General features: G+C 34.4%; 1 protein-coding gene across 6 annotated transcripts; it reads right to left on the minus strand.

Moving 5' to 3' along the window:
• Window positions 1–85: 85 nt before the first annotated feature.
• Window positions 86–23503, minus strand: LOC120420655 (uncharacterized). 6 transcript variants are annotated; one of them, XM_039583740.2, is made up of 10 exons: window positions 23298–23503; window positions 22922–23036; window positions 22495–22641; window positions 22197–22381; window positions 13003–13332; window positions 12384–12643; window positions 8163–8379; window positions 7290–7691; window positions 798–953; window positions 86–711 (listed from the first exon to the last, which is right to left on the minus strand). In XM_039583740.2, the coding sequence occupies exons 1-10, from the start codon at window positions 23366–23368 to the stop codon at window positions 504–506; spliced, it is 2091 nt and encodes a 696-aa protein (XP_039439674.1). In that variant the 5' UTR covers window positions 23369–23503; the 3' UTR covers window positions 86–503. The 6 variants fall into 6 exon arrangements, with proteins under 6 accessions (XP_039439674.1, XP_039439673.1, XP_039439676.1 ...); XM_039583739.2 differs by having other exon boundaries at window positions 798–968; XM_039583742.2 differs by lacking the exon at window positions 22495–22641 and having other exon boundaries at window positions 798–968.
• Between the last annotated feature and the right edge of the window lie 12 nt (window positions 23504–23515).

Raw genomic sequence — 23515 nt, forward strand, 5'->3', positions numbered from 1 at the left:
GTGGTCGTACAAAGGGTTATTGTACCCAGAAAAATATGCTTTATCGCTGTAAACAATAATATCAGCAATCTAAGCTTCATTTTAGGACCCAATTCAGCGATGCTAAGAGAAATAACAGATATGTTCATGAGAATATCTTTTACTCATTGATGTATTTTTCGAATGTTCGGGAAAGAAAGAGTGGGACAAATGGGAAATTTAAATATTAAGCTAAACTAGTTTTAAAAGATTTTGTTTTGCAAAAAGAGTTGTTTTTTTTTCGAATGATACTCCATTGTTCTTAACAATTTCAAATTCATCGCCTTACATGGAATGTTCACCAAACACCGATAACATCTTCCCAAGACACAAACCACTTCCATACAAAAATGTAACCCTCCCCCTTTCTTAACCCCACCTGTTGAGCACCGGCTGCAACACGCTCACTCAAAACGCGCCACAACGACCGCTGCTGTCCTGGTCCTCGGTGGTTCCGACCGGCTCCGGAACCGACGACGGTCCTCCTAGTTGCACTTGACGACGACGTCCTTCATGGCGGCGTACATGCTGCCCTTGGCCAGCCCGGCCGCGGGGCCCTTGCACAGGTCGCCGTTCGGTCCGTGCGCCTTGTAGGACCGCTCCATGCGGATCGACCGATCCGGCCCATGCGCCAGCTTCTGCGAACCCTTGACCAGGTCCGGGTTGGCACCGCTCCACGTGACGTAGTCGGCGCTGTGGAAACAAAATGCCGGTTTGACGTAAAGGATCGTGTCTTGGCTATCATCTGTCAAAATGATTGAGGTTAGAAAACAACTCACAGCAGCAGATCGTCGTTCGGTCCGCGGAACAGCTTCGCGTTGGGACCCCGGGTCGAGATGCGGGGCGTGTTGTTGTAGCTTGCGGACGCCATCTTGTCCTGGGTTGCGGCCCGAGTAGCGGCACTTCCGTCCAGCTCGTCCTCGGAGGAAGAGCTTCTAAAAATAGAATACCTAGAGCATTACACAAACCCCAAAACGCGTAGGTGGTGCGATGGCGGGAGGGGGGCGGGCCAAGCACATACAGCGGGGCGGTACACCAACACACGCAACGGCAATGGGTGAGACAGTGGTGGTGGTGGTGATGATGACGGTTGATGATCGCGCGGCAAGGAAGAGAAGAGAGAAAAGAGAGCGAGAAAGAAAAGAGGGGAAAAAGAATGGAAATAGAAATAAAAAGAAAGAAAACGGTCTGATTGTGAGAAGGTGCGCGGTGATAAAACGGGTGCGAACAAAATGGGAAGCATTTTGTGATGGTTGATTTTTTTTGCGTAGCAATTAAATTAGTATAAAATTGAATTCCAAACTTTACTGTGTGTTGTAAAACGAAGATTGTTGTTACAAGATAACTTTGTGCTTTGAATGCTATTTACACGTGTTACTGGAACTAAATGATACTACATAGTGCATTTTAGTAACGTATGGCAAGCTGATTAGTTCTTATCTGGGAAATAGTCTTATCATTTTTTGGTCCGTTGATAATTGTGTATTGAAAGGTTACTGAGTAGGGTGAGATGAGGTTTAAATACGAATATCTACTATTTTTCGAGAGAAAAAAATGTATTGCTAAACATTTCTTTTTTGAGAGAATGAAAGTGTTATCAACTGACCGCAAGTCAAAATGTATTTTCCTATTTTAACATTATTTTATAAAAAATCTTTTGATTCTTTGTTTTTTCAAATTTGAAGGCAACTGTAATTGTAAATAATATAGACCAATACATATTTAATTTGAAATTTTTGACTCTTCTTTTCAAATTTTCTCCAAAATCAACGGACTCTAAAGGCCTTAAATAATAATTTTTGGAACAGATTGTAAAATAGTCCACTCAAGTCGGGAAATCGGGAAAAAGTCTGGAATTCGCCAAAATCAACAAAAAATCGGGAAAAAGTCGGGAATGTTTTTTTTTGTCAAAAAGTCGGGAATTCCAAGCATACTTGTTTGAACATTATTTCTCAACTCTTGAATAAGTTTGTCATATTTTTTCAATTTTTAAAATTTACTCATTTTTTCAGTAACTTACTTCAAATTTAAGGTTCTTTTCACAATTTCAATCTATTTCAGAATGGAAAGGCCATTTAAGACATTGAAAATCCTGATAAATATGCAATATTTAATCAACAGATTTTTACAAATTTTGGTTTATCAAACAAAATCTATTAATAAAACAAATTTTACTAAAAACAGCAACGAAGTTAATGAAAAACAAATAGAAAAATTTAATCAAATTTTTACGATTATGACCAGCGTTATGTTATGATTCTGTTTAAATAGTAATTGAATAATTGAAAAAAGATTTCAAGAGTTTGGCAATGGTTTTTTTTTTGGTGGAAAATATTCATTTCAAATATATTTTTTCCAAAGGTTTATCTTGAACTTATTTGAGAGTATGGGTAAATTACTATAGATTAAGCAAGATTTTAAGTGTCGTTGTTCGTTCTGAATGAAAAAGAAATGAAAACTTTTATTTATGTTTTGCAAAAATGAAAAAAAAATGGAAAAGCAATTTAAGTTATTGCAAAAATGTTTAAAGAATTTGTCCTTTCGAACATTTCGCGTTGTAAAACGCGGAACCTCATCAAACTTTTTTTTTTATTGAAAAAAATTAAAACAGTTAAATTCTGACAACTGGATACATCAGCATTGATTGAAAAAATCAACATAAAAAATTACTAATTTTTAAAGCGATTTCCTACATATTTTCCTAAATTCTTTGAAATCATGTAATCATGGTTTAAGCGCTCTTTGAATTCAAATGAAATAAAATTAAGAATAAAATGTTATATTCAGTTATCTTAAACTTTTTGCCATTTCCAGTTAAAATGAAGTACATAAAACTATACGTTTGCCAGTTTTAAACATTAACATTGAAATTATTTATATTTTTCAAAGACTATTATTTGTTTATGTTCCTACTCTGAATCAAAACAATGAGTGCTTCCATTTTTAGGTATAGTATGAGTTTTTTTTCTCTACAAAAATTGTAAATAGTTTGATTTTTTTAAATTTGTTTAGATTTTTTTTTCGATATTTGATATTATTTTTTTATAAAGAGTTTTGCCTTCCTCACCTTACTGAGGAAAGGCTATAAAATCACTCGAAAACTGAACTTCTCAATTAGACCTCCTAGATCCACCTTCATGTATACCTATCGACTCAGAATCGAATTCTGAGCAAATGTCTGTGTGTGTGTGTGTGTGTGTGTGTGTGTGTGTGTGTGTGTGTGTGTGTGTGTGTGTGTGTGTGTGTGTGTGTGTGTGTGTGTGTGTGTGTGTGTGTGTGTGTGTGTGTGTGTGTGTGTGTGTGTGTGTGTAGGGATGTGGGTCTGTGCACCAAAAAATATGCACTCGATTATCTCAGCACTGGTTTAACCGATTTGGACCGTTTTGGTCTCATTCGATTCGTCTTGGGGTCCCATAAGTCCCTATTGAAAATTTTGAAGTTTAGTAAAGTACTTCAAAAGTTATGCTAAAAAAACGATTTTGACTAAAGTCCGGAAGATTGTAAAAAGGATGGTTTTTGTAAGAAACCCCAGCATGTTATACATTTTTAGAAAGGTATTTAAAGACCTTTCCAACGCGACCAATACATTGAAGATCTGACAACCCTATCAAAAGTTATTAGCAATTAAGTGTTATTTATGCACTTTTTGGAAGCCGGATCTCAGATATCACGATGAAAACGTTGTCCGGATCTATCATGCAACCCGTCGTTGAACAGGTAATCAAAAGACCTTTCCAACGCGTCCAAAACATTGAAGATCTGACAACCCTATCAAAAGTTATAAGCACTTAAGAGTTATTTATACACTTTTTGGAGGCTAGTTCTCAGATATTTAGATGAAAACGTTTTCCAAATATATCATGCGACCTATCTTTGGATAGGTAATTTAAAGACCTTCCCACGAGCGTGTCTATTTTGGATAGCATTACCCTTTGAATGAGAGGAAGGCACCAACCACCTAAGGGTGGATTAAGTAACGTTTTTTGTTTAAAATCATTATTTAGATAAGAAATGCCTATTTTTTAAGTTTATGGAAAAGTAGAAAAAAGTCGGTAATTTCAAGTGATTAAAATGGGATTTGAGTGGTAACCTTGTTATAGGGATTGTTTCACGAATTACTTGCTGTAATACCTTTTGTTTCAAAATTCAGAAAATCAAGCTTGAAATTTGATTTTTGTTATGTAAACATATTTAGTATTTATTTCTCGTTGTCAAACTTTCAAGCATCTGTTAAACACATGTAAAATATCAGTGGTGAATTCAAAATTACTGTGGTGAGTTTCCAATCACTCAAATTGACCGAATGCTGATTGATCAATTTGAAAAGAGATTTGCGTCTGATTTTTAGAAGCAAATACAGTCCAGACTTCGTATATCCGGATAAAAATCACTTCTGATATTCGAATCTTCAGATAATTGAATCAAGAATATGATAATATTTAAATATGACCATTCTAAAGTTATTTATAATTTTAAATCCAAGAAGCGGTGACGAAATATTAAGAAAATGCATTTGGTATGTAAACATACAATCAACCACTGCAATTTTAATTAAGGGGTTACATACATGTAAAAATCTCATAAATTCATATTTCCGATTATTTATTAAATCCTTTCAAAAGATGATTTCCAATCACTCCAGAAAGTTTCATAAAGATACACCCAAAAGAAAAATATATCTCAAAATTTGCAACAGTGAATTTGCTGCAGAAAATGTTATATTTTATTACATTTTTTGCAGCAAGCCCATAAATCATTTTTGCCCGCGTGTAAACACGTCAGCGATCTGCAGTTCTCACCAACACATAGAATGCTGGCGCGTCCCCGAGCAACAATCTAGAGAGAACATTATGTTCGCGCTCTGTCCCTCACCATTCATCAAGCGTCCATGGCGCGGTGGTAGCGTGTCGGATCAGCAACCTAGAAGTTGATGGTTCAATCCTCGTTCTATTAAGGTTTTTTTTCTGCAATGCAATCAATCTGCCGTCGGTAATGTCGATAATTGTCGGTAAAGGGCAAAAATGTCATACCCCCTATATCGCAAAAAATGCATGAGGACAGTTTTCATGCAGATTCTGATATACTTTCATGCTGCCATGCATCAAAATCATGCGACCGCCGGTTGGGTGTATTTTATGATTAAAGTGAGTCGAAGACGATTTATGTTTAAAGTTTTGCTATGCGCAAAGCGAACCGTAAAACTTTGTGATAATTTTTCTCAAAACACCGAGTTGATTTGCGGGTGCCACGATATCTCGAGATAGGATGGACCAAATTGGCTGAAATTTGGAGTGAGGACTCTCAAGACATATCCCATGTGCATGACGAAGCCCGATTTTGAAATTTAGGCTTTTAAAAAATTACAATAATCAAAAACAGTAAATTTTGTTATGAAAAACTAAAAAATATTTTTATCTTTTTTTAAAATAAATTTTTTAAGAATCGTCTTTCGTCATGCATACGGGACCAGTTTAGTGAGTCTTCACCAAAATTTTGAGCCGATTTGGTCAACGAAGTGTTGAGATATCGTGGCACCCGTTTTTTGAAACTGCTAACTTAAAGTAGCTATATCTCGGCAATGGTACATCCAAATGTCTTCATAATTATTTTGTTAATAGATGAACATGTATATTTTAATGCCCTGAAAACAAATTTTAAAAAATATTTAGTGTGTGCTCATACCAACCCTTGACATTTTTGCCAATTTACATGTATGTAACGTCTAAATTTTATGTTAAAAGTAAGACAATAATAAAAAAAAACACGGAAACATTTTTTTCATCACTGATTAGGCCGATGCAAATATTTAAAAAAGTTTTTGTCCCTCGGCCCTGGCCGAGGTCAAGGCCCCAAAAAAATAAAAAAAAAAATAAAAATTTAAATAACGAGCCGTAGTCTTCAAATTTAAATGAAAAAAGTGTTTTAAAATGCATTTTACACTAGTTCAGTTGTTTTGCAATCATTAGTTTTCAAAAAATCTAAGATCTGTCAAAAACAAAAATTGTATCGAAAAAAAAGATTTTGCATCGAAAATTTTCAAAAAATCTTAAGATTTTTTAATAAACCCAAACATGCTAAAAATGATTTAAACGCAGGAGAATGTATTTTAATTTGATTTCAGCTGGTTGCACTTGAATTTTCATTGAAATTTTGAAGTTTATTGTAAAAATATTTTTTTTGCCCCCTGATTTTTCGGGCCAATTTTGAAGGGGGGGGGGGGGGGGGGAGTGAGAAAAACTTTTAAAAATATTTGTACCAGCCTTATCGAAAGTCACATGCAAACCTTTGGATAATTTAATATCGGATAATCGAGTCTAGTAGTAACACATTTCTAGAGTTTTTTTTTATTGAGTAGGTCCTATAAACATATGAAAGACAAAAAAACTCTAAATTTCAGAAGTCATTTTGTGTCACCCGTACAAGAATCCATACAATAATTATTATTCGAAAATCTGTATCTTTTGGATGAGGAATTTTCTGATCGATTTGGTTTCTCCGGCAAAGTTGTAGGTGACAACTATTGAAAAATAAATAAGTACACGGTTTTTCCCGATTTTATCTTTTTTTTTGCAAAATATATTTTTTTCAAAATTTTAAGTTTTGTATTTAAAAAATGTATTTTTATTGAAATACTAAATATTACGCCCTTTTGAAATGTTAGTCTTAATTTCCAAATATTCCAGGAGATTAAAAATTTTCACAAATGTTTAATTTTTTAATAATGAAAATTAGTTGCAAAAAATAAATGGAAACGTGGGAATTTTGCATCCTGTTGGAACGAGCTGCCAAGCATGATACATTTTGTCATGGGACCATCCATAAACAACGTGGATACTTGGATACTTAAAAAAAAGATTCACTCAAAATCAGACCTTTTCCTCAAACGCCAAATTCAGTACAAATCTGGTACCCAAGTTCAAGTTTGTGGGTGTTCCGAATATTTGAGATCACTTTACGAGCTGTCAAGAAGCTCCACCCCAACTGAAATTATAAGCCCCGCCCCTTGTTGGTTACTGTTTTTGAATATTTTCAGCTTATGTAATGATTGATGTTCATGATTTTATACACAATTTTCAACGCACCAAAGTCGATTAAACCTGAAGATGTGTGCTAGTTATTGGTAATTAAAATGTGTGAATTATTTTTATCGATTATAAAATGGAAACATGTGTCACAAAAACACGAAACACACGCACGCACGCGTTCCAAACAAAACAAACACACACACACACACAGGTAAACACCTTGTGGAACAAACGAACGAATCATACTTTGCGTGTTCGCCCTTGGCACGGGGTCGGCTTTGCTTGGAAGCGGAAGTGATTGTGGTGGTGGTGGCCATGGATGCCGAGTGCCCGATGCCCGGCGTTGCCAGAATGGCCGCCGTGCTGTCACTGCTGCTGCTGCTAGTCAGCTCGGAACCGGTTCCGGTTTCCGGTGCCGCTGGCGGTGGTGGTGGTGGTGGCGCTAGTGATTGTGGTGAATCTTTAATGATTGCAGTGGAACTGGTTGGTGTGGTGGAGGTGGTGATTTCAATGGAAGCATTTCCGGTCTCGTTGTTGTTGTTGATGTTGGTTCCGGTGCCGTCCACCAGGATCTCCGTCGGATTGCCCTCCGAGTCGACGCTGACCTTCTTGGTGCGCTGACGGTTCGAGGAGGTGCTGTTACTGCGGCTAAGATTTGTTTTAAATAGTTTTTGTTTTGCGCACAATTTTATTTTATATTTTTTTGCATTCACGTGAAATTGCGCGTGGTGATGTGGGTGAAATTTTGTTTTTTTTTTCAGTTAAAAACGATACAAAGAAAGGAATGGAGAGAAGAATTTGGAAAATAAATAGCAAAACTTAAGCAGTCTTCAGTTATAGACAATCGTAATAGTTCTAGTGTGTGTGTGTAAAGGTGTGGTTGTGTAGCGTATGAGAGTCCTAGGAACATGAGCAACGAAACACGCTAGACATGCACTTCTAAACCGCGATCTAGATGTTCTGTCAGCAGGTGCTTCTAAATCTTTCTAGAGACAGAGAAGCATAGCGCGCGTCCGGTTGTCAATTCTAAGTGGACAGAGTAGCGCGTACGTATGGTTGTTCGAGTCGGCGTCAGCAGATATGTCACTGTACACAGGATCGTGGAGTTCGTCCACCTACCTTGGCGTTCCGGAATGCTGGCAGCCCGCGTTCTCCTTGTCCTCGTCCGGCTTGTGGGGTGCGTCGATTTTGACCGATTTTTTCTTCTCCTTGTCCTCCTGGATCACGATGTTCAGGATCTGTTTGGCGCGGTCCTCGGAGTAGTCGACGCTCTCCAGGGCCATCATGATGATGCGCTCGGCAATGTCCTTGTACTTGGCCTGGAGACGTGCTTTGACTGGGAAATATTAATAAAATATGACAGCAATGAGACTTTTATACAATTCAGTGTCGATTTAAGATGATGAGAACTTTTTATATTACAAAAATATAAATTAAAGGATTAAAAAATATTGTTTCGCTTATATTTTTGAAACTTTTAGCTTAAAAATATGTTCTAAAATTCTATATTTTTTTTCAAACTCAATTAAATGTTAACATTATACAAAATTTTATAAATCTGCGAAACTATAAAATTCTGTAGCATTTTTAAATTCTACAAAAGAAAAAAAGATTCTACAAAAGAAAAAAAGATTTTAAATTCTACAAAATTTTAAAACTCTGCAAAAGTTTAAAATTCTACTAAATTGAATAATTGTATAAAATATTATAATTCTATGCAAATATAAATGTCTACATAAAAATAAAATTCTATAAAAGTTTTAAATTTTATTTTCTCTTTTAATTTTGTACAATTTTTGAAATCTGTAAAAAAAATCCATATTTTTTTAAATTCTATACAATTTTAAAATTGTACTAAATTTTTGAATTGTTTTGATTTTTTCAATTCTATAAAATTCTAAAGAATAATGTTTCGCTAATATGTCTTAAAATTTGTAGCATCAAGAATATGTTCTAAAATTGTACTATTTTTTTCGAATTCTGTGAAATGTTAAAAATATATAAAATTTTAAAAGTCTGTAACACTTTAAAATTCTACGAAACTTTCAAATTCTATGACAATTTAAAATTCTAAAAAATTTTAGAATTCTCCTAAATATAAAAAAATATAAAATCTTAAAATTCTATGATTTTTATTAGTTCTATAAAAATTGTATATTATTTTAAATTAAAAAAAATTATTTGTAATTCATTTTAAATATTTTTTTTAAATTCTGTAGATTTTTAAATTCTATAAAAAAAATCATACGGTAAATATACCCATTTTAATCAGTCTAAGCCGTTCGACTAATTCACATTACTTTTGCAGTATTCCGCTATTAAATAAACATTTTTAGATTCATCAACAATGGAGAGCTGCTTGCTTACTTTTATTTGAGCTATTTGTCACTTTGGAACAGTCAAAAACCCTTAATGAAAGAGGGCTGAGAAAGGGTATAATTCCCCTAAATTGTATAATTTTTTTTAATTCTATAAAATTCTAAATTATAGTATTGTAAATTCTGTAAAACATTTGGTTTTTTTTTAATTTATTAATTATATCAAATTTTGGAATTACAAAATTTATAAACTATTAAAATCTTCAATTATAAAATTTTACGATTCTCAACTTCGCAAATTACTAAATTTGTAAATTCCTAAATTTTAAAATGTAAAAATTTCGAACTTGCAAAATTCCATAATTTAAAATTTTTAATTTCTTGCAAATATACAATTCTGTAAAAAATCAAATACTATAGAAATTTTAAATTCTATAAAAGTTTTAAGTGATATAAAAATTTAAATTCTATATGATTCTTTAATATTTTTAAATTCTATAAAAATTTTTAATTCTATAAAATTTTTAAATTCTATAGAATTTTTAAATTCTATAAAATTTTTAAATTCTATAAAGTTTTTAAATTCTGTAAAATTTGTAAATTTCATAAAAATCATTAATTTTATATATTTTTTTATTCTATAAATTTTTAAATTTTATAGGTTTTGTAAATTCTGTAATATTTTTTAAGTGGTAATTTTTTCTCAATTGTATCAAACTTTTAAATTATAAAATTTTACAATTCTCTATTTCCTAAATTTATAATTTGTGAATTCAAAAATTTTAAAAATTTAAAATTCCAATATTTATTATTTCCATAATTTTATCATTTTAAATTTCCCGATTTCCAAAATTTTAAAATTCAAGAATTCCAAACTTCAAAACTTTCAAATTTCAAAAATTCAAAAATTCCATGATTCCAAAACTTCAAAATTTCTTAATTCCTTAATTCTCTTATTCCAAAATTCCAAAATTTCAAAAATTCCAAATTTAAAAAAAAAATCCAAAGTTCTAAAATTCCAAAATTCTTAATTCCCAATGTTCCAAAATCCTAAAATTCCAAAATTAAATAAAAATCCTAAATTCCAAATTTCCAAAATTATAATATCCCAATGTTCCAAAATCCTAAAATTCCAAAATTTGAAAAAAAACCAAAATTCCAAAATTCCAAAATTCTAAAATTCTAAAATTCAAAAATTTCAAAATTTCAAAATTCAAACATTCCAGGATTCCAAGATTCCAAAATTCCAAAATTTCAAAATTTTAAAACTCCAAAATACCAAAATAAAAAAAAATTAAAATTAAAATTTACAAAATTACAAAATTCCAAAAGCAGACCAGTTTTTTTGTTGTCATTTTGAGTATGATTATGATCGCTTCTAAAGTCAATAAAATTTTACTAGAAAATATTTTTTGTCCGCTGATTTTTTCGGAGCGATTTTAATGGTTTTAAAATTTGCGTAACGTAATAAAAGAACGCTCCCTATCTTTTCCATTTGGTTCTTAAATGGGAAATTGGTCGAATAAAGAAACATTTGCCCTATGGGTAATTCTCCGCCAACTCACACAGCAGTTGCCCCGACCCCTCTTCGATTTGCGTGAAACTTTGTCCTAAGGAGTAACTTTTGTTCCTGATCACGAATCCGAGGTCCGTTTTTTGATATCTCGTGACGGAGGGGCGGTACGGCCCCTTTCACTTTTTTACTATGCGAAAAAAGAGGTGTTTTTCAATAATTTGCAGCCAGAAACGGTGATGGGATAGAAATTTGGTGTCAAAGAGACTTTTATGTAAAATTGGACGCCCGATTTGATGGCGTACTCAGAATTCCGAAAAACGTATTTTTCATCGAAAAAACACTTAAAATGTTTTCAAAATTCTCTCATTTTCCGTTACTTGACTGTAAATTTTTTTTTGGAACATGTCATTTTATGGGAAATTTAATGTACTTTTCGAATCTACATTGACCCAGAAGGGTCATTTTTTCATTTAGAACAAAATTTTTCATTTTAAAATTTCGTGTTTTTTTCTAACTTTGCAGGGTTATTTTTTAGAGTGTAACAATGTTGTAGAGCAGACAATTACAAAAAAATTGATATATAGACATAAGGGGTTTGCTTATAAGCATCACGAGTTATCGCGATTTTACGAAAAAAAGTTTTGAAAAAGTTGGTCGTCATCGATCATGGCCGTTCATGGTCACCCGCGACAGACACGGACGACGAAACAAAGTAAAACGCAAAAAGTGACTTTTTCAAAACTTTTTTTTTCGTAAAATCGCGATGTTTATAAGCAAACCCCTTATGTCTATAAATCAAATTTTTTGTAATTGTCTGCTCTACAACTTTGTAGAACATTGTTACACTCTAAAAAATAACCCTGCAAAGTTAGAAAAACACGAAATTTTAAAATGAAAAATTTTGTTCTAAATGAAAAAATGACCCTTCTGGGACAATGTAGATTCGAAAAGTACATTAAATTTCCCATAAAATGAAATGTTCCAAAATTTTTTACAGTCGAGTAACGGAAAATGGGAGAATTTTTAAAACTTTTTTAGTGTTTTTTTCGAGGAAAAATACGTTTATTCGGAATTCTGAGTACGCCATCAAATCGGGCGTCCAATTTTACATAAAAGTCCCTTTGACACCAAATTTCTATCTCATCACCATTTCAGGCTGCAAATTATTGAAAAACACCTCTTTTTTCGCATGTTCAAAAATGAAAGGGGTCGTACCGCCTCTCCGTCACGAGATATCAAAAAACGGACCTCGGATTCGTGATCAGGGACAAAAGTTACCCCTTAGGACAAAGTTTCACGCAAATCGAAGAGGGGTCGGGGCAACTTTTCCCGATTTCGTGTGAGTTGGTAGAGAATTACCCCTATTTGTTTACTTTTGCTAATGAAAATAAAATCATGGCATCAATGTAATCTCAATTGAATCTCTGGACTTTCCCAAAATCACTGTTGAAAATAAATAAAATCTCCATTTTTTTTTTTAAATCCAAAATCCCTTCAAACACTCACTCTTCTTCTTCTCCTCCGGTGTCTTCGGCTTCGGCGTTGGCGTTTGCGTTTCCACCCGCTGGCCTCCCTCGCCGGACGGTCCCGCCGTTTGGCCGTCCTTGTCGGAGCCCTTGCGCGATCCACGGTTAAGCGGCTGCTCCCGCCGCTCGTAGCCCAGCGTAATCAGCTGCTGCGACGCCGTCTGGACGTTGTTGTCCGCGTTGGCCAGCACGTCCAGGATCAGCGTTTCTTCCGCTTTGGGGAAGAAGCTCTTCAGGTATCTGTGGGGGATCGGAATGTGGTTTCAGCGATTGTTGGGTTTTGGTTTGCGGGGCTTTGAGAGTGACTTTTGTAATGGGGATTAAAATGAGTTTCTTTTTTTTTTGTAACAATAGTCATGCATTTCAGCTACTTAAATGTAAATCAACTTAACAGAACAAAAATCATCCGGAAATCAAACGGAAGTGGTCACACGTGAAACAAACTGAAAAACCAACATCTACTAAACAAAGGGGGTCGTGAGTCTAAAAGGATAGATCTACTTTGGGAAGTGTGTGTTAAGAAAAACCCCACAAGGAGTTCCAACGACTAGGATCAACAACTAAGAAACTGGTGAATGATTGCTTCACGGGTAGACAACCTCAGCTTCATCTTCGGGGACGAGTGCGGCTTCGGCGACGAGTACCGGACGTCGACTCCGTTGCTCCGGGGCGATCCGTGCTGCGGGTAGCCGTAGTAGCTGCCGCTGGCACAGCTGGCCGGCCGCGGGATGGGACTGCCGGTGCGCGACGTGGACACTTCGCTGCGGCCACCGAGCACCGGCGTCATCTGGAAGGCCGACACGACGCCCATGGCGGTGTTGTGGAAGTGGCGCTGGGGCAGCGGCGGAGTCGAGTACGGACCGGGCGTCGTGAGCGGGTGCTTCTCGACCTGCAGCGCGCTGATGACGACGGCTTCGCGGTTGTAATATCTGCTCTCGCGTTTTTTTGTTTGGTTTTTTTTAGTTCCGACGAGAGGTTGATGGTTTTTGTTTTTTTTCGTTTAGTAACAATTTACGTTTTTTTGTTTTTGGTTTCGATTGGTTAGTTTTGGCAAGAAAATGCAGCGTGCGATAGAAGAATATACTCGTGTGTTAGAAAACAATCGTTAGAGTTACTCGGTGTTTGTGTGTTTGTATGTGAGTGGGTGTTCTAGTGTGTAATATGTGAAGTAATTGCAAACAGTAATAGATCTTTGTATTTACTGGAAAAGTGTGTCAGTGATCTGGCTTTAACTAAAAGATTCTATCTAAAATCTATATCTGCAAAACTATGTGCTTAATTGTTTTTGTCTATACAATTATTCTACACTTGATTTTTTTTCTTTTCTTCATTTTTCAACATTTAAAATGGATTCAAAACTTTTTGAGATATTGCGAGTTAAAAAACGAGTGCTTATTAGATAACACTTAGATTAAGATTAGATTAGATAACTCACTTTTTACAAAATTTAAATCGGCTGTATCTTAAGTCCGATCACAAAGTAAAACAAATCAGCTTTAAAAAAGGGTGTTAATCCTTAATGAAATATTTTTAATTGCAAAGTTGCATGTAGGTAAATATAACTTAAAAATATATTTTTTTTAAATTTTGTAGGAAAATAACCAACGCGTTTCCTTTGTACACAGGTCCTTTGAAAATTATGCGAGTGACTTTTTTTTCGTAAAATCGCAATAATTGTGATGTTTAAAAGCAAACCCTTTATGTCTATATCAGTAGCGTGCCCAGCTCCTCGAGGAAGGAGGAGCAATTGCATTATATGGACGTTTTGAAAATATCGTTGTTTATGGACGCCCCCTGACTAAAACTAGAACAAATTTCTGAGGATGGTGAGGCAGTTGCCCCATGTTGCCCCATGTTGCCCCACACTGTGCACGCTAGTGGTCTATATATCAAAATTTTTGTAATTTTCTGCTCTACATCTTTGTAGAATATTGTTACACTCTGAAAAATAACCCTGCAAAGTTAGAAAAAACACGAAATTTTGAAATGAAAAATTTTGTCCTAAATGAAAAAATGACCCAGTAGATTCGAAAAGTACATTAAATTTCCCATAAAATGACATGTTCCAAATATTTTTACAGTCGGGTAACGGAAAACGGGAGAATTTTTAAAACTTTTTTAGTGTTTTTTCGATGAAAAATATGTTTTTTTTTTTCGGAATTCTGAGTACGCCATCAAATCGGGCGCCGATTTTTACATAAAAGTCTCTTTGACAACAAATTTCTATCTCATCATCGTTTCAAGCTGCAAATTATTGAAAACACCTCTTCTTTCGCATGTTCAAAAATGGAAGGGGTCGTACCGCCCCTCCGTCACGAGATATCAAAAAACGGACCTCGGATTCGTGATCAGGGACAAAAGTTGCCCCTTAGGACAAAGTTTCACGCAAATCGAAGAGGGGTCGGGGCAACTTTTCCCGATTTCGTGTGAGTTGGTAGAGAATTACCCAAATGATATTGCCGAAAAATCATGTCTCTATGACAATTTATTTTATAGCAAATTTGCTGAACTTTAAAAAAAAATAGGAAATGGTCACTCATGGTCACTATTTTTAAAAATCGAAAAAATGCAAATATTCCGCAAAAAAAAAAATCGGTGTCTAAATATTGAAAAATCTGCGTGAAGACTTCCATCATTGCCATGATTTTTCGTTCAATGATATAAATTTTGCGTCGCTTTCAATATTTTGACAAAATTCCTTCTACAAGTTGTTTAGAATACTGCCCTACACATGCTGATTCCTTTTGGAAACGATTATCCCATTCCTTGCGAAGTTATGGAAATCGTCATTCATCAATGATTGCCAACTAGGACGTCAATGATTGTACCACAAAATTATATAAATTTTGAGACACATTTGATTTAGATCAAAAATTCCTTGAGTGGCTTCAAGAAGGCAACAACCGGCACATGCTGATTCATTTTGGTGGAGAAATTCGTTAAATTGAATTTTGTACAGAATATTTTAGAGTGATGATCAATTATCTCCCAAAATGATCAACGGCTTCACCTTAAGTATGTACTTTTCCGTTGCAAATTCAATTTTACATAAGTCAAACAAAAATTGTATAAAATTTCGATTTTTCGAAAAAAAATTAACCATGCTTCTGTATGGCTCAAATGTTGCGAGTTTTTGTCACCTTTAACATATCAAAAATCTCGAAAATAAAAAAAAATACGGATTTTAGAAAATTTAGTTTTCGTCAATAAAAATAAGTTTTTGTCAAATTTTGTCAAAAATAATAATATTTATTTTACCAAATATTTTTTTCTGGAAAGCCTTCATCAGTACCTACAACTTTGCCGAAGACACCAAATTGAACAGAAAATTCCTTCATGTTATAGATTTTAGAATATTTACGTAAGATTTTTGTATGAACAGCTACCAAAATTGTTTATTGTATGACACAATATGGTTTCTGTGTTCTCTATGACCCACACGCCCACACCCACAAAGTTTGAGCCAAATAAAAAAAATACAAAAAAAACATGGTCGAAATCGGCCGATTTTGTAGGGAATTGCTCGTAAGTGGTTTAGGACCTTTTCTAGTGTTAGCGTTGATTTGAAAAAAATAAGAGATTTTTTCCCGAAAGAATGCAAAATTTTATGATAGTTTCATTTTTTTTCATTTAAAATCGGAAGCCTCGTTACTTAAAAATGGACGCTATTTTGCTGATGTTTAGCAACTTAATTTTTGTTTGTGTTTCTATTGAGGGCTGTATCTCATCAACCGTTGGTCTAATCTTCAGCGTCTTCTTAGGAAATTTGTAGGAAATATTATGATCTTTTCGAAAAAAATATGCGGGATAGTCAAGCTAAGCTTGGTCACGACTTCTTCCAGTAAAAGAATCGTGTTTTTTAACAAAACATGGATTTTAAGAAAACGGGGCACGATATCAGATTTTGGGTAAAGTATTTTGTAATTGTGTTTTTACTATATCTAGAAATTAAAAAATGATTTTTTTCGAAAAATTTACAACTTTTTTAACATATCTGCCAAATGAATTTTGTCCAACTTGTGCCAAAGTTCAAAATATGCAATTTTTGTCATCTAAAAATGAGATTTTTCAAAAATGGCTATTTTGCAGAGTTAAATATTTTGAATGATTAGTCAAATCAAAAATGGGTAATTTTTATAGAGTGTTACCGTAAAACGGGGTGACTTTTATAGCCGGGGTGACTTTGATAGCCGGGGTGACTTTGATAGGTTTGAGATTTTTCCGCAAAATGAAGAGTACAATTAAGATACGTACGGAATTGTTTAGAATCATACTGACCGTGGTAGAAAAGTGTTCAAACCCGAGCATGGGTAAATAACAAGGGAAATGCGTAATAATACCTTTCTCTGGTATCAATACCAAATTTTGGTATTCCTGGACCCTTAAAAATTTGTCTTAAGGATTATGCAAGAGCAAAATGTGGTATCATACAAAATTAAGGTATTGTTTTGATATTGCAAAATTGCAGAATTTGTCAATGGTCGAACACCACATTTTGGTATTATTTTGGTATTAAAGTGTTTTACCAAATTCCTCTGAAACTATGGGAAAATTTTGACCAATTTTGACAAAATAATTAATTTTGCGCTAAAATGATGTCTCAAAGCGAATGCTTTCATTGAAAACCGGAAATTTCAAACTTGATTTTAAACATTTTTGATATACCCCCTACAGAAATGACTTGAAATTGTGGAAAATTTTCTAAGTCAGGATGGCACATTTTGGTATTATTTTGGTATTAAAGTGTTTTATCAAATTCCTCTGAAACTATGGGAAAATTTTGACCAATTTTGACAAAATAATTAATTTTGCGCTAAAACGAGGTCTCAAAGCGAATGCTTTCATTGAAAACCGGAAATTTCAAACTTGATTTTAAACATTTTTGATACACCCCCTACAGAAATTACTTGAAATTGTGAAAAAATTTCTAAGTCAGGATGCCACATTTTGGTATTTTTTTGGTATTGAAAGGTTTCATCAATTTTCTCTGAAACTATGGATTTTTTTTAAAAATTTTGACGAGATAATTAATTTTGCGCTAAAATGACTTGAAACCCAAAAATGTTAAAGCTGATCTAAATTTTTTTTTTGTGATATACCCACTAATATTTTTTTCAAAAACGTTAAAAAAAATTTCTGAGTTGGGATAACCAAATACTTTGAAAAACGAGTCAATCAACAGATTATTGAATTTTGGTGAATTTCAATCCAGTTTCATTTTAATAATACTTATTTTTCAATCTTGTTATTTTTCAGAAGCTTCAAGAACTTCAAGTACAGCCGTTCATCAATGACAAATGCATTCGGTGTGGTGAAGAATATCACTAAAAACAATATGGAATCATCAGGTGAGTAGATTTGGTTGTTGCATAAGGATCATTTACGTTTTTTTCACTAACTGCAACTGCTGCACTAAAAATGGTATGAAAATAGAAAATTTTGGTATTACTTGTGCAAATACCAGCGACCAAAATGTGCTCTTGGTTGCCCAGTAATAGATGGTAAAATACCATGAAATCAAACCAATATCATGTTTGTGGAAGACCACAGGAATACCAAAATATGATTTTCCAAGGGCGCGGGAATACCTAAAATTAAAACCATGACAATACCAAGTTTTGGTATTCAAACAATGTTCAAAAATCCAGAAGACCTCAACTTGGTATTGAAATGGTTTTATTTTGTGGTATTATTTTACCTTTGGAATAACATGGTATGGTATTGTTGTGCCCTTCCACATACAAGCTTTTGGTATGATTTCATGGTATTTTACCATCTATTACTGGGCAACCAAGGGCACATTTTGGTCGCTGTTATTTGCCCAAGTAATACCAAAATTTGGTATTCCCGTGTTATTTACCCCTGCTCGGGAAGTACCTCAAAAAGAACTTTTCATAAAATTTTGAAAAGTTTAAAAAGTTAGTTTACTATAGTTAAGAAAATGTCGATGAAAGTCATTATTTTTAACTTCTCAAAGTGTCATGATTTTTTCAATGAACACGATTTTGAATCGGAAAACGGAATGCATTTTCGGATTCTTTGGACAATTTTCTACTAGGAGAAGGTTAAATAAGTTTGTAAATAATAAATAATATGTGTTTTTGAAACACAATTTAAAAAAAATCTCCAAATTTATAGGCAATTTTAGTTGAACAAATTTCATGTAAAATGTGAAAATTTGTGATTTGTGCTTTGAATTCAGTTTTAAATGCAATATAAATCGATAATTTCATAAACAAAACTAGTTTTAACAAATTTCAGGCAAAATTTCAACATTTTAACAATTTTACCTAAAATTTGTTTGTATTTTGTTAAAAAGCTTATAAACTTAGTTAACTAAATACAAACATTGTTTTTTTTTCTTAAAAACTTTATCAGCTACTTAAGTAATGGTACATTTATCGAACAAATAAAGTTTGAACATCTAAAATATGATTTTAACAAGAAACACTATGACTATCAAAGTCACCCCGGAATTTAATTTAAGAATTTTTAAGGTAATTATTTTTCTAAACACTATTGAAAAAACTTTTTTCCAAAAAAGTGCATGGACTTTGTGTGGCCTACCCCAGTACATGTTTTAAAAATAATAATCTTGAGAAAAACCATAACTGTTGGAAAATATTTCAAAAACAAATTGAAATCCTATCAATATCACCCCGGTTTACGGTACTTTTTTTTTTCCTCACAAGTCCTAAGCAATATCGACAACTTTACCCAAGACTTAAATTGATCAGAAAACCCGTTCTCAAGGTACAGGATTTTGAAACATTTGGATAGCTTTTTTTGTATGGAGCAGTTCTCTACGAAATCGGTCTTTTTTGTTACATTTTAATTTTTATTTTTTTTATTTCGACTGAAACTTTTTTGGTGCCTTCGGTATGCCCAAAGAAGCCATTTTGCATCATTAGTTTGTCCATATAATTTTCCATACAAATTTGGCAGATGGCCATACAAAAATGATATGTGAAAATTAAAAAAAATGTATCTTTTGAAGGAATTTTTTGATCGATTTGGTGTCTTCGGCAAAGTTGTAGGTTTGGATACGGACTACACTGAAAAAAAATGATACACGTTAAAAATTTTTTGGTGATTTTTTATTTAACTTTTTGTCACTAAAACTTGATTTGCAAAAAAACACTATTTTTTTTATTTTTTTGATATGTTTTAGAGGACATCAAATCCCAACTTTTCAGAAATTTCCAGGTTGTGCAAAAAATCTTTGAGCGAGTTATGAATTTTTGAATCAATACTATTTTTTTTTAAATCCAAAAATTGGTCGCAAAAATTTTTCAACTTCATAATTCGATGAAAATCAAATTTGCTATCAAAAAGTACTTTAGTGAAATTTAGATAAAGTGCACCGTTTTCAAGTTAAATCCATTTTTAGGTGACTTTTTTTTAAATAGTCGCAGTTTTTTATTTTTTTTTTAAATTAGTGCACACTTTTGAAAAACATATTTTTGAATAGCTAAGAAAATTCTCTATATTTTGCACTTATGAACTTTGTTGATACGACCCTTAGTTGCTAAGATATTGCCATGCAAAGGTTTAAAAACAGGAAAATTGATGTTTTTTAAGTCTCACCCAAACAACCCACCATTTTCTAATGTCGATATCTCAGCAACTATTGGTCCGATTTTCAATGTTAAAATATGAAACATTCGTGAAATTTTCCGATCTTTTCGAAAAAAAAATGTTTTCAAGATTTTTAAACCAAGACTAACATTTTAAAAAGGCGTTACATTGAGTTTTTGGACCTTTTGAAATGTAAGTATTTTTTTCGAAAAGATCGGAAAATTTTACGAATGTTTTATATTTTAACATTGAAAATCGGACCATTAGTTGCTGAGATATCGACATTAGAAAATGGTGGGTTGTTTGGGTGAGACTTAGAAAACATCAATTTTCCTGTTTTTAAACCTTTGCATGGCAATACCTCAGCAACTAAGGGTAGTATCAAAAATTTTCAAAAAAGCAAAATATAGAGAATTTTCTTAGCTTTTCAAAAATATGTTTTTCAAAAGTGGGCAAACATGTGCACTTATTTAAAAAAATGAAAAAAATGCGACTATTTAAAAAAAAAGTCCCCTAAGAATGGATTTAACTTGAAAACGGTGCACGTTATCAAAATTTCAGTAGAGTACTTTTTGATTGCAAATTTAATTTTACATCGAAAAATGAAGTTGAAAAATTTTTGCGACCAATTTTTGGATTTTTTGAAAAAATAGTATTGATTCAAAAATTCATAACTCGCTCAAAGATTTTTTGCACAACCTGGAAATTTCTGAAAAGTTGGCATTTTATGTCCTCTAAAACATATATAAAAAAATAAAAATAGTTTTTTTTTGCAAATCAAGTTTTAGTGACAAAAAGTTAAATAAAAAATCACCAAATTTTTTTTTTACCCTGTATATTTTTTTTCCAGTGTAATCCGTATCCATACCTACAACTTTGCTGAAGACACCAAATCGAACAAAAAATCCTTCAAAAGATACAGATTTTTGAATTTTCATGCATCATTTTTGTATGGCCATCTGCCAAATTTGTATGGAAAATTATATGGACAAACTAATGATGCAAAATGGCTTCTTTGGGCATACTGAAGGCACCAAAAAAGTTTCAGTCGGATTAAAAAATACAAAAAATCAAATGACCGAAATCCGAGAGAACTGCTCTATGGACAGCTGCCAAAATTGCATGGACGAACTAATGATGAAAAATGTCTTCTTTGGTCATAGAAAAGGTATACACAAAGTTTTATCGAAATCAAAACAGTATAAAAATAAATTGAATAGTGAGTAGCTTTTATATGTAACAATTGAAATGATTTTTTTTATATTTTCAGTTAGTCTGAAGGTCAGTAAAAAAATCGTTTTTTAAGAACCGAGTGTGATTGTGTAGGATTGCACTCTTTTTTTTTTGTTTAAAATAAAAATGTATGAGAGGACAACAACCAGAGGAAAAACTAAGACAGAATAAACCGAATTTAGAGATAAAAAGCACGTTTCACATGTTCAAAGTTCACAGCAACGCAACAGCACCAGGATAAGCCCCAGGCTTTGTAATTAAAACAGAGAGTTGTGGGTGGAGTGGGTGTGCGTGTTTGTTTTTGATCATCGCGCGCGTTTTCCTACAGAACAGAAAGGTGGTGCAGAAAGAAAATGGGAAGACTTCGTATATAAGAGTTAGTTATAAACGTAAGAGGACTTTTTGCTAAAGAACGTAAAATACGCCGTAGGGTAGTCGGCAAAAGATTAGAGTGATTTAAAGAGAGGCTGGAGAACGGTCACAGACAAACAGACGATAGCGACAACATTAGTACATGTACTTTAAACTTTAAATTTCTGATTGTCTGTGACCCAGGGAGCGCGTCCATGCTGTGAATGCTGCCGGAAGCGGATACACGAAGCTTATTTTTAGATTGGATGTCGTTACAATTTGTGCGGGATTGTTAGGAGATAAATTTCACATCCAGAAATCATTTACAGCAAAACAGACCAAAGGTGCCAAAGGAGGTGGTGTACACATCGAGAAGCGGAAATTTGACTCTGACTTTTGTTCGATGGCGCAAGTGAAATCATAAGCAATTGGCCACGTGTGTAGCTGTCTCTTGTTGGTGGTAGCGTATAGTGAGAGATTCTATTGCTGCTTGCAAAAAGCTTTTGTTTAAGAAGCGGTTTGTTTGTAAGTTTTAGGTGTCGTTTTTTTGAGTATTTCTCTGTACTGTTTCGTGTTTTTTGTTGTTGTTGCATGTGTGTACGAAAATTGCTTGGAAAAGCTCAACACTTACTTCTTGAGCAGCATCCGGATGTGCGTTTCCGGCACGGTCGGGAACATGGAGTTGATCTTGGCCACCGTGGCGTCCGTGTCGGCCGCGGTCACGTTGTTCGAGAAGGAGGTCTCCTGTTGCATGGTGCGTCCCCCCAGGCCCATTCGGGGTGTGTGCGGACTAGAGCGCATCATGGCGGCCAGCTCCTGAGAGAAAAGTTTTCCGGTTAGGACGGGATGTGAGTTGTTATGAGGTGGCTATTTTTAGATAATTGCTTAATGGACATTTCCAGGAAAACGTAGAGCCGAGCGATACTCACGAGTTGCTGCTGCTGCTGCAGTTTGGTGGCTAAATTGGGACTAGCAGTGAGGCTGGGAACACCTGAAGGTGGGTTCTGGAAAGCTTGCTGAGCTGGGTAGAACGAGTTACTTGAAGGGTATACATGATAGGGAGAACCATGCACTGGCTGGTTGGTGGTTACGGGAGCCGAATTTGGTCGTCGCGTGCGGTTTTTTTTTTGTTTGGTCGGGTAGGTCAAATTGGATTTACACGATAATGGACATTACATTACACGGTAGTAGTAACATAGCATATAGAAAGAAAGAGAGAGAAGAATTCAGAGAGTTGTTCCAAGGTATGTACAAGTTTTGTAGCACTTGGCGGGATTCCCTGCAATCTGCTGTTGGCCTAGAACAGAACAAAACGAGCACAAACATCCGTACAAACAACGGACCAAGAGCCCATACCTGAACCGAGATGTTGTCATTGGAGATGTGCAGTGGGGCCCCCGTTTGAAGCTGACGAAAGCGGGCACGCGGGTCCTCCCAGGTTGTTGTCTTCGTGAAAAGGTTCACGTAATAGCTGGTGATAAAAAATTCAAACTCCCATTAGAATCCTGCAGTTATGCAATGTCCTTGCGCCCCCCAATTGAGTGCCACGGCGAAGGAATGTTCGTAAATATTAATCATCCTCTCAAGGACGCCATATTGTTTTTCGTGCAGTAGGCGAGGAAATCTTTCGCGACGCCAATCCACTCAACGAGCACGCTTTGGCGCCATTCTTCATCGCAGATCGACGCCCGAATGGCACCCCAAAACGATCATCCCCACCATTTCAACTTACTAGCGCCCCGTCCGCGAGTCGTACTTGCAGTCCCAGCCGGGAGGTAAATTCTGCTCGATCTGCTCCGACATCTCGCACTGTACTAACTCCACCTTGATGCTCTACCCGTTGCATACCGTTTGGCGTTTTCCTTCCCACACACACTCTGCAGAAGCGTCGCTTCACGCGTCATGCGCACGCTTTGACGTTTCCCAGCATCGGTGACGTCACCGTCCATA

This window comes from Culex pipiens, chromosome 3, assembly GCF_016801865.2.
Source record: "Culex pipiens pallens isolate TS chromosome 3, TS_CPP_V2, whole genome shotgun sequence".
NCBI lineage: Eukaryota > Metazoa > Arthropoda > Insecta > Diptera > Culicidae > Culex > Culex pipiens.